Raw genomic sequence first — 16,522 nt, 5'->3', positions numbered from 1 at the left:
CTCCTTCCAGTATGTTTTGTTTTTTTTTATTATTATTTTTTATTTATTTTTGCTTATTTTTTAACTTCTTGGGGGATGCTTCGGTGAAACAGCCTCCTGACATTTCCCTTTTTAAAATAGAAAAATAAATTGAGGACACAAAGTCCTCAATCTTTTTTTCTGCAGCCTCTGTTCTAAATGAATGGAAAGCACAGAGGCTTCCCATTCATTTAGAAAATATTTACTATCATCCAGTTTCTGAATGGGGAGAAGCCTCTGTACAGAGTGCTTCTCCCCATTGAGAAACTCATGAATGAACAGGGTGTGATGTAAATCACATCCTGTTCATTCCTAACTGGGGACACATAGTACTATGTGTCCCCAGTTATTTACAAACACTGGAGTGATCAGCTGATCGCTCCAGTGTTTGTCCTGCAGAGAGGATCGGAACATATCACTGATATGTTCCGATCCTCCACCACTCGGCCATGCACACGGGGGCTCAGCTTCTCCTATGGATCCCTGGGCAGAGGCAGCGGCGGGAATCCGAGGAGTAGTGACAGAAACACTTCAGCCGAGGAGGAGGGAGCCGCTGTCACAGAACTAAGGCCGAGTGGTGAGGGGAGAGAGAGGCGCCGGCTGTCAGATCCTGGCCGAGTGTCTCTCTCTCACGCTTCCCTCACCGTTCGTCCTTAGTTCGGTGACAGCGGCTCCGTCCTCCTCCCTCCCACCCGCCGGCTGCAGTGGTTCCTTCACTTCTCATTTCCCCGCTGCATACAGCTGGGGAGAGCAGCGGGGATCCAGAGGAGAAGCCCCAGGACATTGCGATCTACCAGTGATCGTTACGCGATCGACTGGTAGATCGCGATCGACCTAATGGGCACCCCTGATTTAAAGGTTATAAAGATAAACTAAATTTGTCAGACAAATGTACCCCGAGAGGCTTGAGAGGACATAAACTATCATCTACCATCATACCAACAATCGCCCAACTGTAGGAAGTACAAGATAGAGCCCACAAGCTAACTAAACTGGAGCCTTTCCTCTGTAGTGCCCCTAGTGGCAGAAATGCATATTTCTTTTTGAGTTTGAGAACTGCATTGAGAAATACAGTGTTACTTGAATTGTATTCCAGGATTTACTTGTCTTCAGCCGAGAAAATGTGCAATAATTTAGGACATTACATAGTCTCAGAAATCTTTCATTAAGGTCTTCATGTTGTATAGCTTGAATACCATGTCAAAGTTATATTATTTATCCTTGAGAAAGAACATATTCCACACTCCTTTTTTTTTTTTTTTTTTTTTAAATTTTTCCGGAAAAAAACAAAAACGGCTTTAGAAAAAAAACGGGGGGAAAAGGTCTTTTTCAAAAAAATGTCTTTCTTTTTTTTCCAGCCCTTCCCAACTCTACTTGCCACCCATTTTTGTTTAAAAAGTAAACTAATACATTTCCAAAATGTCTCTAGAAATGGAAGGGGATTGCTTCTTCTGCCATCTTCCATTTGTTCAGTGACCTCTTCAATGTCCTCTAATTCTTCCATGTATTACGCATTAAACGGTACATTTTGTTTAAGTCTGCATTTGTGAAAACCAGCAAAAATAACCAGATGATGATTTGTAATATTTTCCGCTGGCCATTATATCTTTACCAAGTTGTAAATAATAGTGCTATAGTGATTGGTACTGTATATCCTCATTACAAACATTTCTTCTACATCTAGTGAAAAATAGACTAAGAACATGTTAATATGGGCTGTTGCACTATTCTGGTTCACATATGTTATAGAGAAGAAAAGAAAGTAGGGATGAGGAAAAGCCACTATAGTCTACACTGAAAAATATACAAACACTGGTATGGTATATTGTTTGTTTTTCCCTCGTCATCTCATATTGTCTGTTGCTCGACTGCAACTGTGGCCTTCAATAAAGTGCACCTGTTGGAGTTCCCTTTATTGGGAAAAAGTTATTACAATTAAGTGTGTTTGTTTATTTCGCAAAAGTATTGTTTTAAATTGAGTTAAAATGATAACAATAGTTTGGTGATGTGGCATGCAAAGATTTTAAATATGTAGCCAGCCTAGGCCAAGTAGAAAGCAGGCTACTTAAACTGATATGGGTAAATAGACATAGTAAAAGCCGCAAACGTAACCAAAAACGTTATTGAAACATAAACACGTTAAAGAAAAATAACTTAATGGGTATTAGTAGATTTGTTGGGTGTGCCCGATGGGCCATCAGACTGGCCTTAAGGGGCAAATTCCAGTTTTGCAGGTTAAAAATTTAATCGTATATTTTGTATACAGTGAGGAAAATAATGATTTGATCCACTGCAGATTTTAAGTTTGCTCACTTACAAATAAAAGGTCTATAATTGTTTAAGTAAAGAAAAAAATTATAAAATAAAAATTATAAAAAGATAAGTAAAAAATAATAAAAAAGTGATAAAGTACAGCCCTGCCACCCCCTCCATTTTGTTGCCATTCCCCATTGGGGGGAGGGTTGGCACAAAGAGCAACCTGGCCTTGGGGCAGCACCGAGAGTAAATCAGGCCCTGGGTGCCACTGGCTTGCAGTCTTTCCTCATAGTTTAGGTCCTCTAATTTTAGGCCCCTTTATTCTGTGAATAAACTGAAGCGCATACTCAAGATGTGGCCGGACCAGTGTTTTGTACGGGGCAGAATTATGGATTTGTCTTTACAGTACATTCCCTTTTTTATACATGAAAGTACCCTGCTCACCTTATTTGCTGCTGCCTGGCTTTGCATACTGTTACTAATGCAACCGTTCACTAGGACTCCCAAATCTCCAAAATGCAGAACCTTACACTAAATAAATAAACCTCATCTGCCATGTAGATGCCCACCCCCTATTTTATCCAAATCTTCCTGTAATATTTCTATGTCTTCTGTCGAGTTTATCACCCTACAAATTTTGGTATTGTTAGCAAAAACTGAAATATTCATATCAGTCCCAATATCATTGATAAACAGGTTGAACAGCAATGGCCCCAAGACAGAACCCTGAGGCACGCCTCTGCCAACCAAGGACCACTTGTAAAATGAGCCATTTATTGATACTCTCTGAACACGTTCACTTAGCCAGTTCTCTATCCAAGTACACCCCATTTCATCAATGCCCAAAGATTGAAGCTTGTAAATTATCATATACATAGGAGCTTTCAAGAGAACCTAATAAACAAGTTTTAGCTAACTGTTCATTACTAACTTTTTAGCTTTAGCTATCTTTATTACTTGTAGCCTTTTGGGGTGTCCACCAAACATGCTATATTGACATAAGCCTGCTTTCGTATGCATACTTCCTGACTACAATTACATTTTACTGTAAATATGATTTACAAAAGACACAAGTAAATCAGCATAGTGTGCAATTGGCTTCCCTTGTAAACTTTTTACAACAGATTAATATTTGACCCTAATTTAACTGAACACATGTGAGTAGGTTTACTAAAGGCAAATAGGCCGTTCACAGTTGCACTTTGTAGGGGGGGGGCGGGGTTCCCTTAGTGAACTATGTGAATCCCTGCTGACTTTCATCATCCAATCACGTGCAAGCAAAATATTTTTTTGAATTTTTTTTCCATTATATGATTGGGTATTTTATTGCCTAGGAACTTATTCATCTCACTTAATTGTTAAATATAAAGGTAATCATAGTCATCCTGTTGATTGACTCCTCAATGGATATTTCAAAGCAGACAATTGCAAGGCTAGTATAATATACAGTATATGTTTGCTGTCATTCGCTTACCTGATCATTACATGGTGTTGCCACAATTGATCACTTTAAAGGCTTCAAACTCTCCCTGAATGCCATATCTTGAAGCATTTATAAATGGTACTGTCATTTTAAATGACGCCACTAGCTGGTGCTAGGACACAAAAGTTATTGACTGAAACATGGAGTATGTATAATAGTAGTGAGCAGAGTCTGCCACAATGTTCAGTCATGTGGGAGAGACACTGTGAGGTATTCAGAAAAGAATAATGGCTGCTTTGTGTTCCCTACAGCTGAGCTTTTCTCCCCCAACCGTCTATACGCATTACACTCCCCTGTCTTGACGCTACAAGACTTTTCTCTGCAACTATGAAAGGTTTAACGGTCAGATCCAAGTATTTAGAGTTTATTTTGTTTTTTCAGTTCATTATTATTGAATCCACTGATTCCAGCTCACTGTCTGGAAACCTGAGTTTGCCCAGCAGCAAAAATTTAGTGGAAAAAGATGTTCAGGAGGCAGCAAAGCAGGTGGGAAATCAAGGCAAAAGAGGTTCACAAGCTGACGAGTCCAGGCAAAATCCTGCCCTAATGGGATACCCGAGGCTCATCAAGTCAACAACCAGTGGAAAGCCGGATGTAAAACGAATATATAATGATTCTTCCATATCATCTACTGGGGCACCAAAGATTGTAAACTCACTGTATCCCTTAGGTGAAAATTCCCTGAGTGCCTACGGAGTGCTTCTGCTGTCTCTGGTGGTCTTTGCTGTGGGTATTGTTGGCAATCTATCCATCATGTGCATAGTGTGGCACAGTATGTCTATGAAGAGCGCTTGGGACTCCATCCTGGCTGCTGTAGCCCTCTGGGACTTTATTCTTCTTTTTTTCTGCTTGCCTGTAGTTGTTTTTCAGCAGATCACACATCGTAGATTGCTTGGGGCGCTCTCCTGCCGCATTATACCTTACATGGAGGTAAGGACATTTTAAAAAGTATATATTTATCTGTGATTTTATACATTGTTGTGTAACATGGCAGGGCTTCACTTTTATCGGGTCATGCATGGCCACCTTTAGTTCACTTAGAAAGAGAAATATTTCTCACTAATGTCATACCTTCAGACTACATTTCTAGAAATTCTTAACATGCGGACAACTTAAAGCTCTCAGTTCCAGCAAAAACATTATATTTTGTGTTGAATAGAATGGTTAAGAGTTAAAACTTCTGTCAGGTTTTTGGGTCTGTGACTCATTTGAGGATATCTGGCTCGCTTTCTGTCCTGGAGACGGGATGAGTTGTCCCCGGGACAGAAAGGCACTGACGGAAGAAACGATAAAAAAAACCTCTAACCCTTCCTAACTCTATTTTTTGGTGTCTATCACCCTTAAAAATAATTGATATCACTTGCTATCCCAACAGTAAGTGATGGGAAATATTTACAATAGGACAGCAAAACGTTTCCCAGCACATATTTACAATAGGGACACAGACAACAGTAAAGGAATGACAGGCTTGAACCATTTCCCCATCTATCAAAACAAGATAAAATGAGACGCGTACCCTTTATACAGCTGACTGAAGGTGACCATACATGACCTACTAAAGGCAAATTTGATCCCCCCCCTGTAAGCGTTCGGTTTAAAGCAGACGTGGTTTGGGAAAGAAATGAGTGAAGCAAGACAAGTGTACCTACTGTTTTTGCATACTGCTGTTTCTATATGCATCACTGTTGCAGTTTTAGTCGCCAAATAATTGTTAAAGGTGATTGTATTGTATGGGTGATATTGGTCAGTACATTTTAACATGGTCACAGCATCAGTTTCTAAATATTTTTAGAGCCTGTTACCTTCACATTCCCTAGTGATCCAGTGGTTGTTTAGTAAGAACTTACCAATTGGTTTGCTATTTAGTCCGAGTTATTGTAAAATTAACTTATTTGTAGTTCCTCCCTCTCATGACTAGCTGTATATCTGACATTATCATCAGCATATTTTCTGAAAGACTGTTAGGTCTCGTTCACACCTAAGCGTATTGCATATGCGCGTCTGTCGCGCGTTTTTTTACCGCGGTAAAAAAAGTTGCGCGACCGTCGCGCGTTTCTGAAGGCTACTTGGCTGTATCCCAATGGAAACGCGCAACAAAACGGCCCAAAGTAGTACCTGTACCTTTTCAAGCGTGGGCCGTTTGTAGCGCGTTAGGGACGGGCGGAAATACGCCAAGGTGGGAACGAGACCATTGAATACAATGGGATTTATATTTTTGAGCGTTTTGTAGAGCGTTCGTCGAGCGTAGAACGCGCTACGAAACATTCAGGTGTGAACGAGGGCTTACAGCTAAACACACTGTGTACTGCACACAATATAGCTTTTGCCAATATAGCAGTGAGCCCACATGTCCAAGTATCTGAGGTTTGTAGAAAGAATCCATCAGCTGGGTTGGAACTCATTTGATAACAGATAACTAAATATAACCTGTATATGTCCTTCAGGTTCACTTTTTAATAACTTTACAAGTATGTATGAATAAATTCCTGACATGTCACAATATGCAGCAGCAATATAATTTTTCTGAAAATAAGTACCTTTTAACATTTGAAGCAATCCTTAAGCTACAGACAATGACTTTGCCTAGGCTTTAGATCAGGGGTCTCAAACTCAATTAATTCAGGGTCCACTGGACAAATGATCTTCTCCCATGGTGTGTTTACTTCAAAATGTGTGTTTCCCTTCAGCAGGAATCCCTAATCTGCCAATTACAAGTGGCAGCTGTCACCCATTCTAGTTAATGATCAGGTAATGATCATGTAAACACCTGCACACCGCATGTAATGGTATGTGATATGATTACATGCAGTTAGAAAACAGTCACTCTTTCTGGACGCATAGGATTGATTCCTAACCACATGTAATCATATCACACACCATTGCATGCGGTGTTCTGGCATTTGCAGCTGTCACCTGATCAGTAACTTGAATAGGTGACAGCTGCCACTTGTAAACACCAGATTAGGGATTCCTGCTGCAGTAAAACGCAAATTCCTGACTCAGAAATCCCTAATCAAACCTCAACGTACAAGTGTGAATGGGGCCTAATACACACGCACACTAAAGAATAATATTACCCTTGCCCCCCCCCCCCAAACACAAAATAAAAGAGAGAGCACGTTACCTTCACATTCCCTAGTGATCCAGTGGTTGTTTAGTAAGAACTTACCAATTGGTTGGCAATTTAGTCCGAGTTATTGCATCACATCATATAGCGACGTTTTGGAATGTGTCACATTCTGTTTGCCTGAAGAAGGAACCGGTGTTGTTCCGAAACGTCGATATATGATGTGATAGCAATCAAGTCAATAAACCGTTTTTGACTTGAAATTCTATTGGAATGCGAGTGACTTTATACATACACTTATCTTGAATTCTGAATGCAACACATCTGCTTACATCAAGTGTGTGGATAAGCTTATCTTGCCTGCAATCTGGATTGGCACAATGAAGGAAGAACTATATCCTAGGCAGGGTCGGTGCAAATCTATTTAGCGCCGTGGGCAAGACCAGCTACTTGCTCCACTCAGAGAAGCTGATTGGTTGCAGTGAAAATCTGCTTCAGATTTTGTCTGCTCCAGTTTTGATGAATTCCCCCCACTGTATATCAGACTATGTTTTCATGAAGCTACTAGAACATCAATTGCTTCCCCCAATGAATCCTTTGTCGCTGCGGCAAACATATATAGTTGTTTTTTGTGATGAGACGCCATCAATCAGTCTATGTGTGTGTAACAGAGTTATAAGCTACTATGTGAACTATGGGATATGAGGCATTGGGGGTGATTTACTAACCTAAACACACGCACGCACTAGGTGCGTGTGATTTTTACACAGCAAAACTTATTTATCAACCAAAAAGTCTCTAAAAGCATATTTCCACTAATGCCATATATGGAAAAATCATGCACATGATGCATATATAATGCTGCTTCACAGTTTAGACAAAAATGGTTAGCTCATGCATTTACATTCCTGCATTCATCAACGCAAGCAACACAATGTAGAGCTAATTTACACAACATCACCTTGCAATTCATGCAGGGCTTTGCACAACACACCTGCTGGGTGTGTACATACTACAAAGGTGTCTAGATTCCACCAATAGATCATGCTGGGAGGGAACACACTACAGAGGTGTATACTTGTTCGTGGCGTGTTTATAAGGTTAGTAAATCAACCCCTAAGTGTCAGTGAGTCTTTTTGGTTGATAAATAAGTTTTGCTGTGTAAAAAATCACACGCACCTAGTGCGTGTGTTTAGGTTAGTAAATCACCCCCTTAGAGTTGCCACCTTTTCTTCAAGCGAAACCCAAACACTCTAGCGCCGTGCAGAATTTTCTTTGGGAGAATATACAGGAGAAAGAGAACGAGGAGAGAATTAGTTAGGAGGCCTTACACTGACTGCCAATGTAACGGAGGTATTCTCAGTGACTGCCAATGTAACGGAGGTATATACACTGACCAGCAATGTAATGGAGGTATATACACTGACCAGCACTGTAACAGAGGTATATACACTGACCAGCAATGTAATGGAGGTATATACACTGACCAGCAATTTAATGGAGGTATGTACACTGACCAGCAATGTAACGGAGGTATATACACTGACCAGCAATGTAACGGAGGTATATACACTGACCAGCAATGTAACAGAGGTGTATATACACTGACCAGCAATGTAATAGAGGTATATACACTGACCAAAAATGACCCTAAAATGCTTGAGATTTCTGAATTAGCATAGATGCAATATTTGTTGGATTACAGTAGATTTGTTTCACTTTTTTAAATGCAATGCTGCATGTTATACCTAAAAATTGTCCTTTTCAGATATTTTAGCTGCAAAACTGTAAGGAAATATAAAATAGCCAGGGTTCTCATTTAAAGTGAATTAAACTGTTGGATGGCTGCAAAAAGGCATAAGAGAGAGCTATACTGTACAATATGTCTGTTAACCACAGAGGCTGACACACACACACACACACACACACACACACACACACACACACACACACACACACACACACTGTAAAGGAGAATACAAGGAGAAGTACAGCTGAAATACCTTTCACATGCCAACAGTGGCGTCATAAGGGGGTGCGTCCCGGGTGCCACCATTGGAGGGTTTTGTTGGTCAGGTAAATGGAGTAATAGAGACTCTGGTGAGTGTTCTGGCAGAATGATGAGTTGCAACTTTCTGAAATTAATTGGGCATACAGGACTGCCTAAAGGGGGGCACCATCAAACCCAGAACATGCAATGCAATGCAACCGAGAAGAAGATAAAAGAGAAGGAAAAAAATAGAAAATGTTTTTTTTCTTCTAAAGTATGTGTTTAGGAGCAAGCATAGATATTTGCACCCAAAAGATGTCCTGTCTGGATTGGGAACAGCAGTCAAAGTCACAACAATCAAACAGTGATGAGTACATTACAAATCACTATATAGGGTTCCCCTGAAACTACATACCAGACCCTTAACTTGGGTGTGGTATGGACCTTAAGGGGTGGAACCCCATGCTGAAAAAAAACAGCATGACCATGCAGCCTGGCTGGTTGGGAAAGAGTGCGCCCCCCTTCCAAAACCATACCAGGCTGTATGCGATGAACACGAGGAGGGTACCTTGCCAGGGGCACTGACTGGTGAAGCACTCTGTTTCTATGTTGATGGGGACAAGGGCCTCTTACCTACATCTCTGGCCCAGTGGATGTAGGATTCTGTGATAAGGGACTTATTAGAATCTGGATGTAAAAAAAAAGTAGGATAAAAGAAAAGCTTGACAGCAGATGACAAATAAAACCCATGTCAATGGATGACAACGTGCAACAGGGAACTTCATCAGCAGAGGAAAGTTGTCTCCTGATCTCGAGCTCAGAGTGATTTCACTATCCCTCCAATGCTGGATCTTTTGTCTGCAAGGTGATTGTACCAGAATTCAGTTGGACAATGTGTCAGGGAACCAAAAAAAAACAGACAAAAAAATAAATGGAGTTTTTTTGAAAATAAAAATAAACAAAATGGCAAAAAACAATGGAGAAAGTCCTTTGCGTGTAGCAAGCCAAACCAGGTCAGCGAACAATGAGAGTAGGATGAATCAAAAAGAAATGGCCAGAGTCCAGAACCAGGAGATCAGTCAAACCGTGAACTGGTGTTGCATCATCACTCTGAGACAGGAAGTTGAGAGGAGTATGTCAGTAGTTGCAGAATGATGATGTTTACAGGTTTGGTCGTAAGAGGACGCCAAAGAGGAACGAAAAGTGTCAGCCACAGCAACAGAACATAGGCTGCAGCTCAAAGGACAAGAAAGGGTAAGAAATCCTGACACAATGCCACAGAAGTGGCTTACATGAACCATCAGGAAAGAACCAGAAGTCATGCAGCTCAAAGAGAAGCAGATCTGATTCTTGCCTGGGTATTACTTCACATTTCAGCCCTGTTCACTGGACACATCCCAGGTATGAAAAATTGGTTTGCATACTTGCTCAATGTCTGGACTCTAGAGAATGGTCTCTTCACCTCTAAGGTGTTTCAAGGCATCTGTCACAGGTGGTGGATGCAAAATGTGAACCTTCTGGATTACAGGCTCAACAACAAATGAAGCAGGTTTGTCTCTAGGTTCAGTGATTTTGTAGCCTTTGCAGTGGATGCCCTGGTGACTCCAAGGGATCAATTCAACCTAATCTACAATCTCAAACTAAAATTTTGTATAGTGAAGCACTCTAACTAGAAGTGTACCACAAATAAATACAATTTATCTAATCTAATCACAGTGATTTCCACATAATACCATTCAGTATTGACAACAAAGAACTCCGCACCCTATTGTCTAAACCAGGGGTCTCAAAGTACTGGCCTGAGGACCAACTCCGGCCCCTCGAGCCGGTGCTGTGTGGCCTGTCAGCAAGCTGACAAGTCGGACACACGGTCACGGACATCATGCCCGACTTGCGGGAGCAGCTACACGATCTGCATCTCTGTCTGATGCAGACCGCAGAACTGCTCCTGTCAGCTCCGGCCTGGAGCTCTGTCAGTTCTGAGCTCCGGCCGAATGATGGATCATTAGTAAGGTCTGCACTAGAGGGAGGGGGGAAAGTTTATTATGGGGGCTTGGGAGGAAGTGGGGGAAAGTTTATTATGTGTGCTGGGGGCTTGGGAGGGGGGAAAGTTTATTATGGGGGCTTGGGAGGAAGTGGGGGAAAGTTTATTATGTGTGCTGGGGGCTTGGGAGGGGGAAGTTACATCCAGTAATGTCTCATATCTGCTGTGGACCAACATTCCTATGTACCTGAATACTCCCATGTCCCTTAATGTACGATTAAGAAAATAAGATTTCTGTCCATCCTGTAAAATGGAGTACATGAAGTGTCCCCCCTCCCAATGTTCTTGTGATCCAATACTACTATTGTTTGCTAACAAAACTAAGGTATGCTGGGAAGGGGAGGTATTGTACTTGGCTGGGTTTCAGCTCTGTTTGCCAGTGTCCAATCTCCTCAAGGCAGTTGCATAACCATATGTACCTGAATACTCCTGTGTCCCCTTAACCTCTTAATGACCCTTTCGCTCCCAAGGCCTTTTTTTCCGTTATTTGCACACATGTTATAACCCACATTTTGGGCCTGAACGTTACTTCAAGCCCCCAAACATATCTTTTTTGAAAGCAAGAACCCCGTAGAATAAATGCCAGTAGTTGCAAATGTTTATGTTGCACGATATTAGCGCAACTCTTTATCAAACCCCAACATTTTGTAAAAAAGGCACTTAAGTTAAATTTAGGGCCCCAAAACACAGCATAATACCCACTTCTTCTGTAAAATATAAAAGATGAAGTTACCACGAGTAAATAGATACCCAACATTCCCAGGTTACAAATTGTGAAACGGCGACAAAATTCAGTACCCCAAAAAGTCCATAGACTACACATTTAAGAGCCCCTACAGGTCATGAATTTCGAGATATGCATAAATATTGGCCCTAGACTTATTGCTTTCATTCTGGCGTGTGCAGCGATACCCAACATGTGTAGCGTGATGGACGTTTTCATATGTGGGCGCACCCGACGCGTGTTTATGTGAACACGCACATGATCGCAGGGACTTACAATTTTTTTTATTATTTTTACTATTATTATTTAATAATATTGTTCAAAACGTTGTTTTTTTAACTTTACTTGAATTGCTATCACAAGCCCCCCATGTGATAGCATATTGGTGGTGACAGTTCCCTTTTAAGGAGACACTGGGGGTCCAAAACCCCTAATATGACCTTTACACTCTAAATAAGCTATTGAAGTGTGATCTGCACTTCAGTAGCTTATTGCTCTCCTTCAGGTCCCAGGCCTGCAGGAGGGGCAGCGAATTCCAGGAAACACAGCGGGGATGTCGGGCAGGGGGGCGGGCACTTTACCAGCCTGTAGAAGCGATCTGACAGCAGCTGAGCCACCAGAATCACTTCTATTGCAAAGCCGGCAGCCGTTTAAACAGTCTGTTTAAATGGACCCCCGGCCAATGACGTATTATGTACATCACTGGTCGCTAAGGGGTTAATGTACACCAATAAATAGATTCTACAGGTTAGGCTGGCCTTTTACCTTGTGATTATCGTTAGATTTCTTTCATGCCCTCATCAAACCGTCATTCAATTTCTGCTCGAATACCCCATCATGCACAGACCAATGCTTTCGTTAGCAATACTAACTGACCAAAGTTCGTCGATCAACAGAACAAACTTTCGTTTGCACATGAGCAGTGTTCATGTGGCGATTTTTTTCGTACGAAAACGACACTGATCCATCGAATTTCCTATGTTTCGAACAAAAGTTTTCCAGCCTGACTGATAAAGGAAATTCAGCCAGTTGTACAGTAATTGTGATCGTTCACTTCCCATCAACTGCCCGATTATCGTATGAAAACATAATCTAGTTTGATTTCCGAACGATAATCGCAAAGTGTATGGGCACCTTAAGACAACTTTTTTTTTTCTTTTTGCTGCATGCTCATGTGTTTTGCTTCTTTCCTCAGGTGTCTTCATTTGGAGTCTCTACATTCTCTCTTTGTGCTCTGGGCATTGATCGTTTCCAGTGGATAACATCTCAATTTTCATCAAAGCCAGAGGAACAGTGTCGCTCTATACTAGGAAAGATATCTGTTATCTGGATCGGCTCCTTGACACTTGCTCTTCCAGAAATTTTTCTGTGGCAACTCCACCAGGAGCGTTCTCCAGCTTCAGGCCTGATTATAGACTCCTGTGTCATGGACCCATCCACTGAACTCTCTCCAGTTTTTTACGCCTTAGTTCTTACCTACAAGCACGCTCGTATGTGGTGGTTTCTGGGCTGTTACTTCTGCCTGCCACTTCTTTTCACAATGACTTCATTACTAGTAACACTGAGAATTGTTGGAAATACAAAGAACATCAAAAATGTGCAGGTCCAATGCCAGCTCAATTGGATAGTTGCAAGTTTAGCTATTGTGTATGGCATATGCATTTTACCTGAAAATGTCACAAACATCTTGTTTAGCTACACCACTTATCATGTCCCTCATAATCTTCTAATGCTTATCACTCAGTTTTTCTTATTTTTAAAGTGTGCAGTGACACCTATTTTACTCTTGTGCATTTCTAAACCATTAGGGCAGGCATTCCTGGATTGCTGTTGCTGTTGTTGTGATAGTAAGCCTAAACCGGGACCTGTACATAAGGCTGAAGAGAATACTGATAAACAGGAACAATTAACTAACCCTAACTGTACAAATTATGTAGAATTGCAGCTTGGAACACCATGTTGATGGATCACAGGAGATGCTATATATATATATATATATATATTCAGTAGGAAAAGATCGAAGTAAAGGTAACTACTGTATGTTAGATCTTTAGAGGAAATAAGAAAGACAAAGTAACAAATGACTGATGGATCAATAGTTAGGTTTGGCAAGCTAATATTAGGCCAAACTCATAGTTTTACAAGTAGCAATAGAAAGAAAACAACTGACACGATGGTTTATATAGTGCATATAGTGCAGTGTATGCAGCATAATGTAAAAGGTGTAGCAACGTCAATGTTACTAGGATGCAACATTTATGCCAGTATAGCATTGTTAATGGGTTGTCTACTGAGTAGTTAATGGGGACTTTTAGTAATAATTAATATATGGAAAGTATATAGCAATATGGTAATGTACAAATATCCCAATAAAGCCTCACGGGCAAGGCCCTCCTTACCACCTTGTCTTGAATTGTATTGTGACTGTAATGTCTTCCTTATATTGTAAAGTGCTGGGCAAACTGTTGGCGCTATAGAAATCCTGTATAATTATAATAATCATAAAGAGCATACATCCAAAGATAGTAGCTAAAAATGGATGCCATCAAAAATCTGTTAAAAACTTAAAATGTATTTTTAATCAAATGTATAAGGTACAAGAATATAATAGTTTGTACTATTATATTAGTTAGTTTGCACAAACTGTTCACATATATAACCACCTCGATATAGAAACCCATCTGTAAAAATTACATTTTTATTCATCTCAGCTTACCCTCATGTGATCTACTTGGGCACATCTCCTTATGAGGCACACTATATCATACATTTTATTATGGATAAGTATTCCCAATATCAATATAATACTGAATAAAAGTATAAAAATGTTATTAGGGATGTTCAGATACCAGTTCACAGACCAGTGCAGATACTTGGCATTTTCATGAGAACTACCAGGGTTGCAGCGTTTGCAGCTGGGACCTGGCTCTGGCACTCCACCACTGTCCTGAAATCATTAGTCTGTATTGTTTTAGAAAAACTGTCACATGACAATAAACAAAAATGTATCAGTACTCGTACTTGGAAAAATGATATTGGTGCATCCCTTTATTTATATTTATAAAAACAAAAATAATGCATTAAAATGGGGTATGTACAAATCCCAGGAGCTCCGTGTGCTCCTTACAAATGACAGCTGCCTCCTACCTTTTACATTTTTCTCTAGTCTAGTCTTGGAGCTGGAAAAGTATCAGTACATGTACTTGTTCTTGTACTGAGTACGGTACTTGGTATCGGTGCATCCCTAAATTGAATACAACATAATACAGCGCTATCACCAGTCTTTGCACGAGGCTCATGTTAGGATGTTTCCAATTTGATGACCCGATGCAGTCCTCCCCCATTACTCAGTGGATCCTGATAGTGGTATTGATTTGAATTATTGTATTTATAGCAAGTACACACACAATACCCTGTTTACCTTGAGGAAGTAGACTATATCCACAAAACATGTAGAGAACTAAATATCCCATTGTGTAGAGATTTATGATTTGAATTAATACGCAGCAAGATGATATATTGATGTACGTTTTGGGGTTTCTATGTGAAGGTGGTCATATACAGGGCCTGATTTACTCTCCCTGCCGCACCAAGGCCAGGTTCTGCAATATGTTTACCGCCCGGCGCCCGCAACTTCCTCACAAGGACACCGCTGCCGCCCCTCTGCGCCCTGCCGCCTCGGTGGCCTTGTGGGGAATCCGGGCATACAGGATCACATCATATACAGAATGTTAACATTTTGTGCCAGTACATTGTACCTCATTATATATTTTATTATAAATCATTCCGGCTTTTATCCGATTTATATTGACACCTATGACAATTACTGGTCGTTTGAATGTCCCATTTTTGCTACTATCTTTTATCTAATGGGGACTTCAGTTAAAGCTGAATGTATATACAAATCTGAAATGTGAAGCTGTTCTGCTGTATAGTCATAAGGCGGTTACATATAGAAAGAAAACTCTGCACTCTGTTATGCCAAACCTGTTCATATTAAACCTCAACATTCTGGGAAATTGATAACATGTCTTCTTATTCAAAAATAAAAGGAAGCATCTAACTGATTTTAATGGAATGACGGATGATTGCTTGTACTGATTATATGGACTAACAAAAAATGTTTTGTTTAATATTACAATTCTGTTACATTTAAAGGATATTGAGCGATTTATGTTCAAAATCATTGTGTGTTAAAGCTGATTTTATATTAAAAACCATATTTGTGGACAGGTTTATGTATTGGAATGTGTTGCATTGCGTTGTGCTGCACTTAAAAGCAGCATGTTCCATTTTCACCCGCGCACACTAGCAGTGTGAACTGGGCCTATTGCAAACAATGGATTATACAGTGTGAATGTGTTGGGCCTGCGTTGAGCAAAGCAGCCCAGTGCACATAGTGTCAATGGGCCCTTGGATGTGAATGTCACAGTAGAAACCACAAAAATCACTCACAAATAGTGGCCAAAACAAACATATCTGACTGCAGTTAAGGAAAATGTGATCAACACGCCATTTGTAGCTAAAAAAACAAAAGTGTACCTCCCGTCACTGCAAATTAAGCGTGGATTTTAAGGCATTGCATCATAATGGACTCTGATTCACTTATGTAATTCTAAGGTTAAAAAGGGAAATTTATGTAACTTCAAATTAGGAATTAAGAGGAGAAATGTGATAACCAGCTGAACCAAGCATGGCAGTATTTCAAAAGTATTTGCAGGAATTTCCCGGAAATTAAAAGGCAGACAATTACCATCCTTCTTTTATTATTAGGGAACCTGTGTTCACACCATATTTCTGAGAAAGTGACTGATATTCACAAGATGTGTTTTTGTTGTTCTAATAAATGTTTAATTACTAAGATTTGTTCTGCCATTGGGATCTTTTTTTTCCACCCCACACATATCTACACCCATACATTGATGAATGCTTCTACAATA

General features: G+C 40.4%; 1 protein-coding gene across 1 annotated transcript; it reads left to right on the top strand.

Annotated features, from left to right (window-relative positions):
• The first annotated feature begins 4,084 nt into the window (after positions 1 to 4,084).
• On the top strand, positions 4,085 to 13,551 carry LOC108787641 (prosaposin receptor GPR37L1-like). Its single transcript, XM_018557244.1, has 2 exons — positions 4,085 to 4,687; positions 12,778 to 13,551. The coding sequence occupies exons 1-2, from the start codon at positions 4,085 to 4,087 to the stop codon at positions 13,543 to 13,545; spliced, it is 1,371 nt and encodes a 456-aa protein (XP_018412746.1). The 3' UTR covers positions 13,546 to 13,551.
• The last annotated feature ends 2,971 nt before the right edge of the window (positions 13,552 to 16,522 follow it).

Source organism: Nanorana parkeri, unplaced genomic scaffold (genome assembly GCF_000935625.1).
Source record: "Nanorana parkeri isolate BGI_ZX_2015 unplaced genomic scaffold, ASM93562v1 scaffold276, whole genome shotgun sequence".
Classification (NCBI taxonomy): domain Eukaryota; kingdom Metazoa; phylum Chordata; class Amphibia; order Anura; family Dicroglossidae; genus Nanorana; species Nanorana parkeri.
The sequence above is the reverse complement of the archived record's forward strand: the minus strand, read 5'-3'. Positions and strand labels throughout refer to the sequence as shown.

Bases quoted from the DNA above. Each gene is read 5' to 3' on its own strand.
- LOC108787641 (XM_018557244.1), top strand. From the start codon at position 4,085: ATGAAAGGTTTAACGGTCAGATCCAAGTATTTAGAGTTTATTTTGTTT. The intron at 4,688-12,777 runs GTAAGGACATTT...TTCTTTCCTCAG, and splicing joins GCATTATACCTTACATGGAG to GTGTCTTCATTTGGAGTCTC.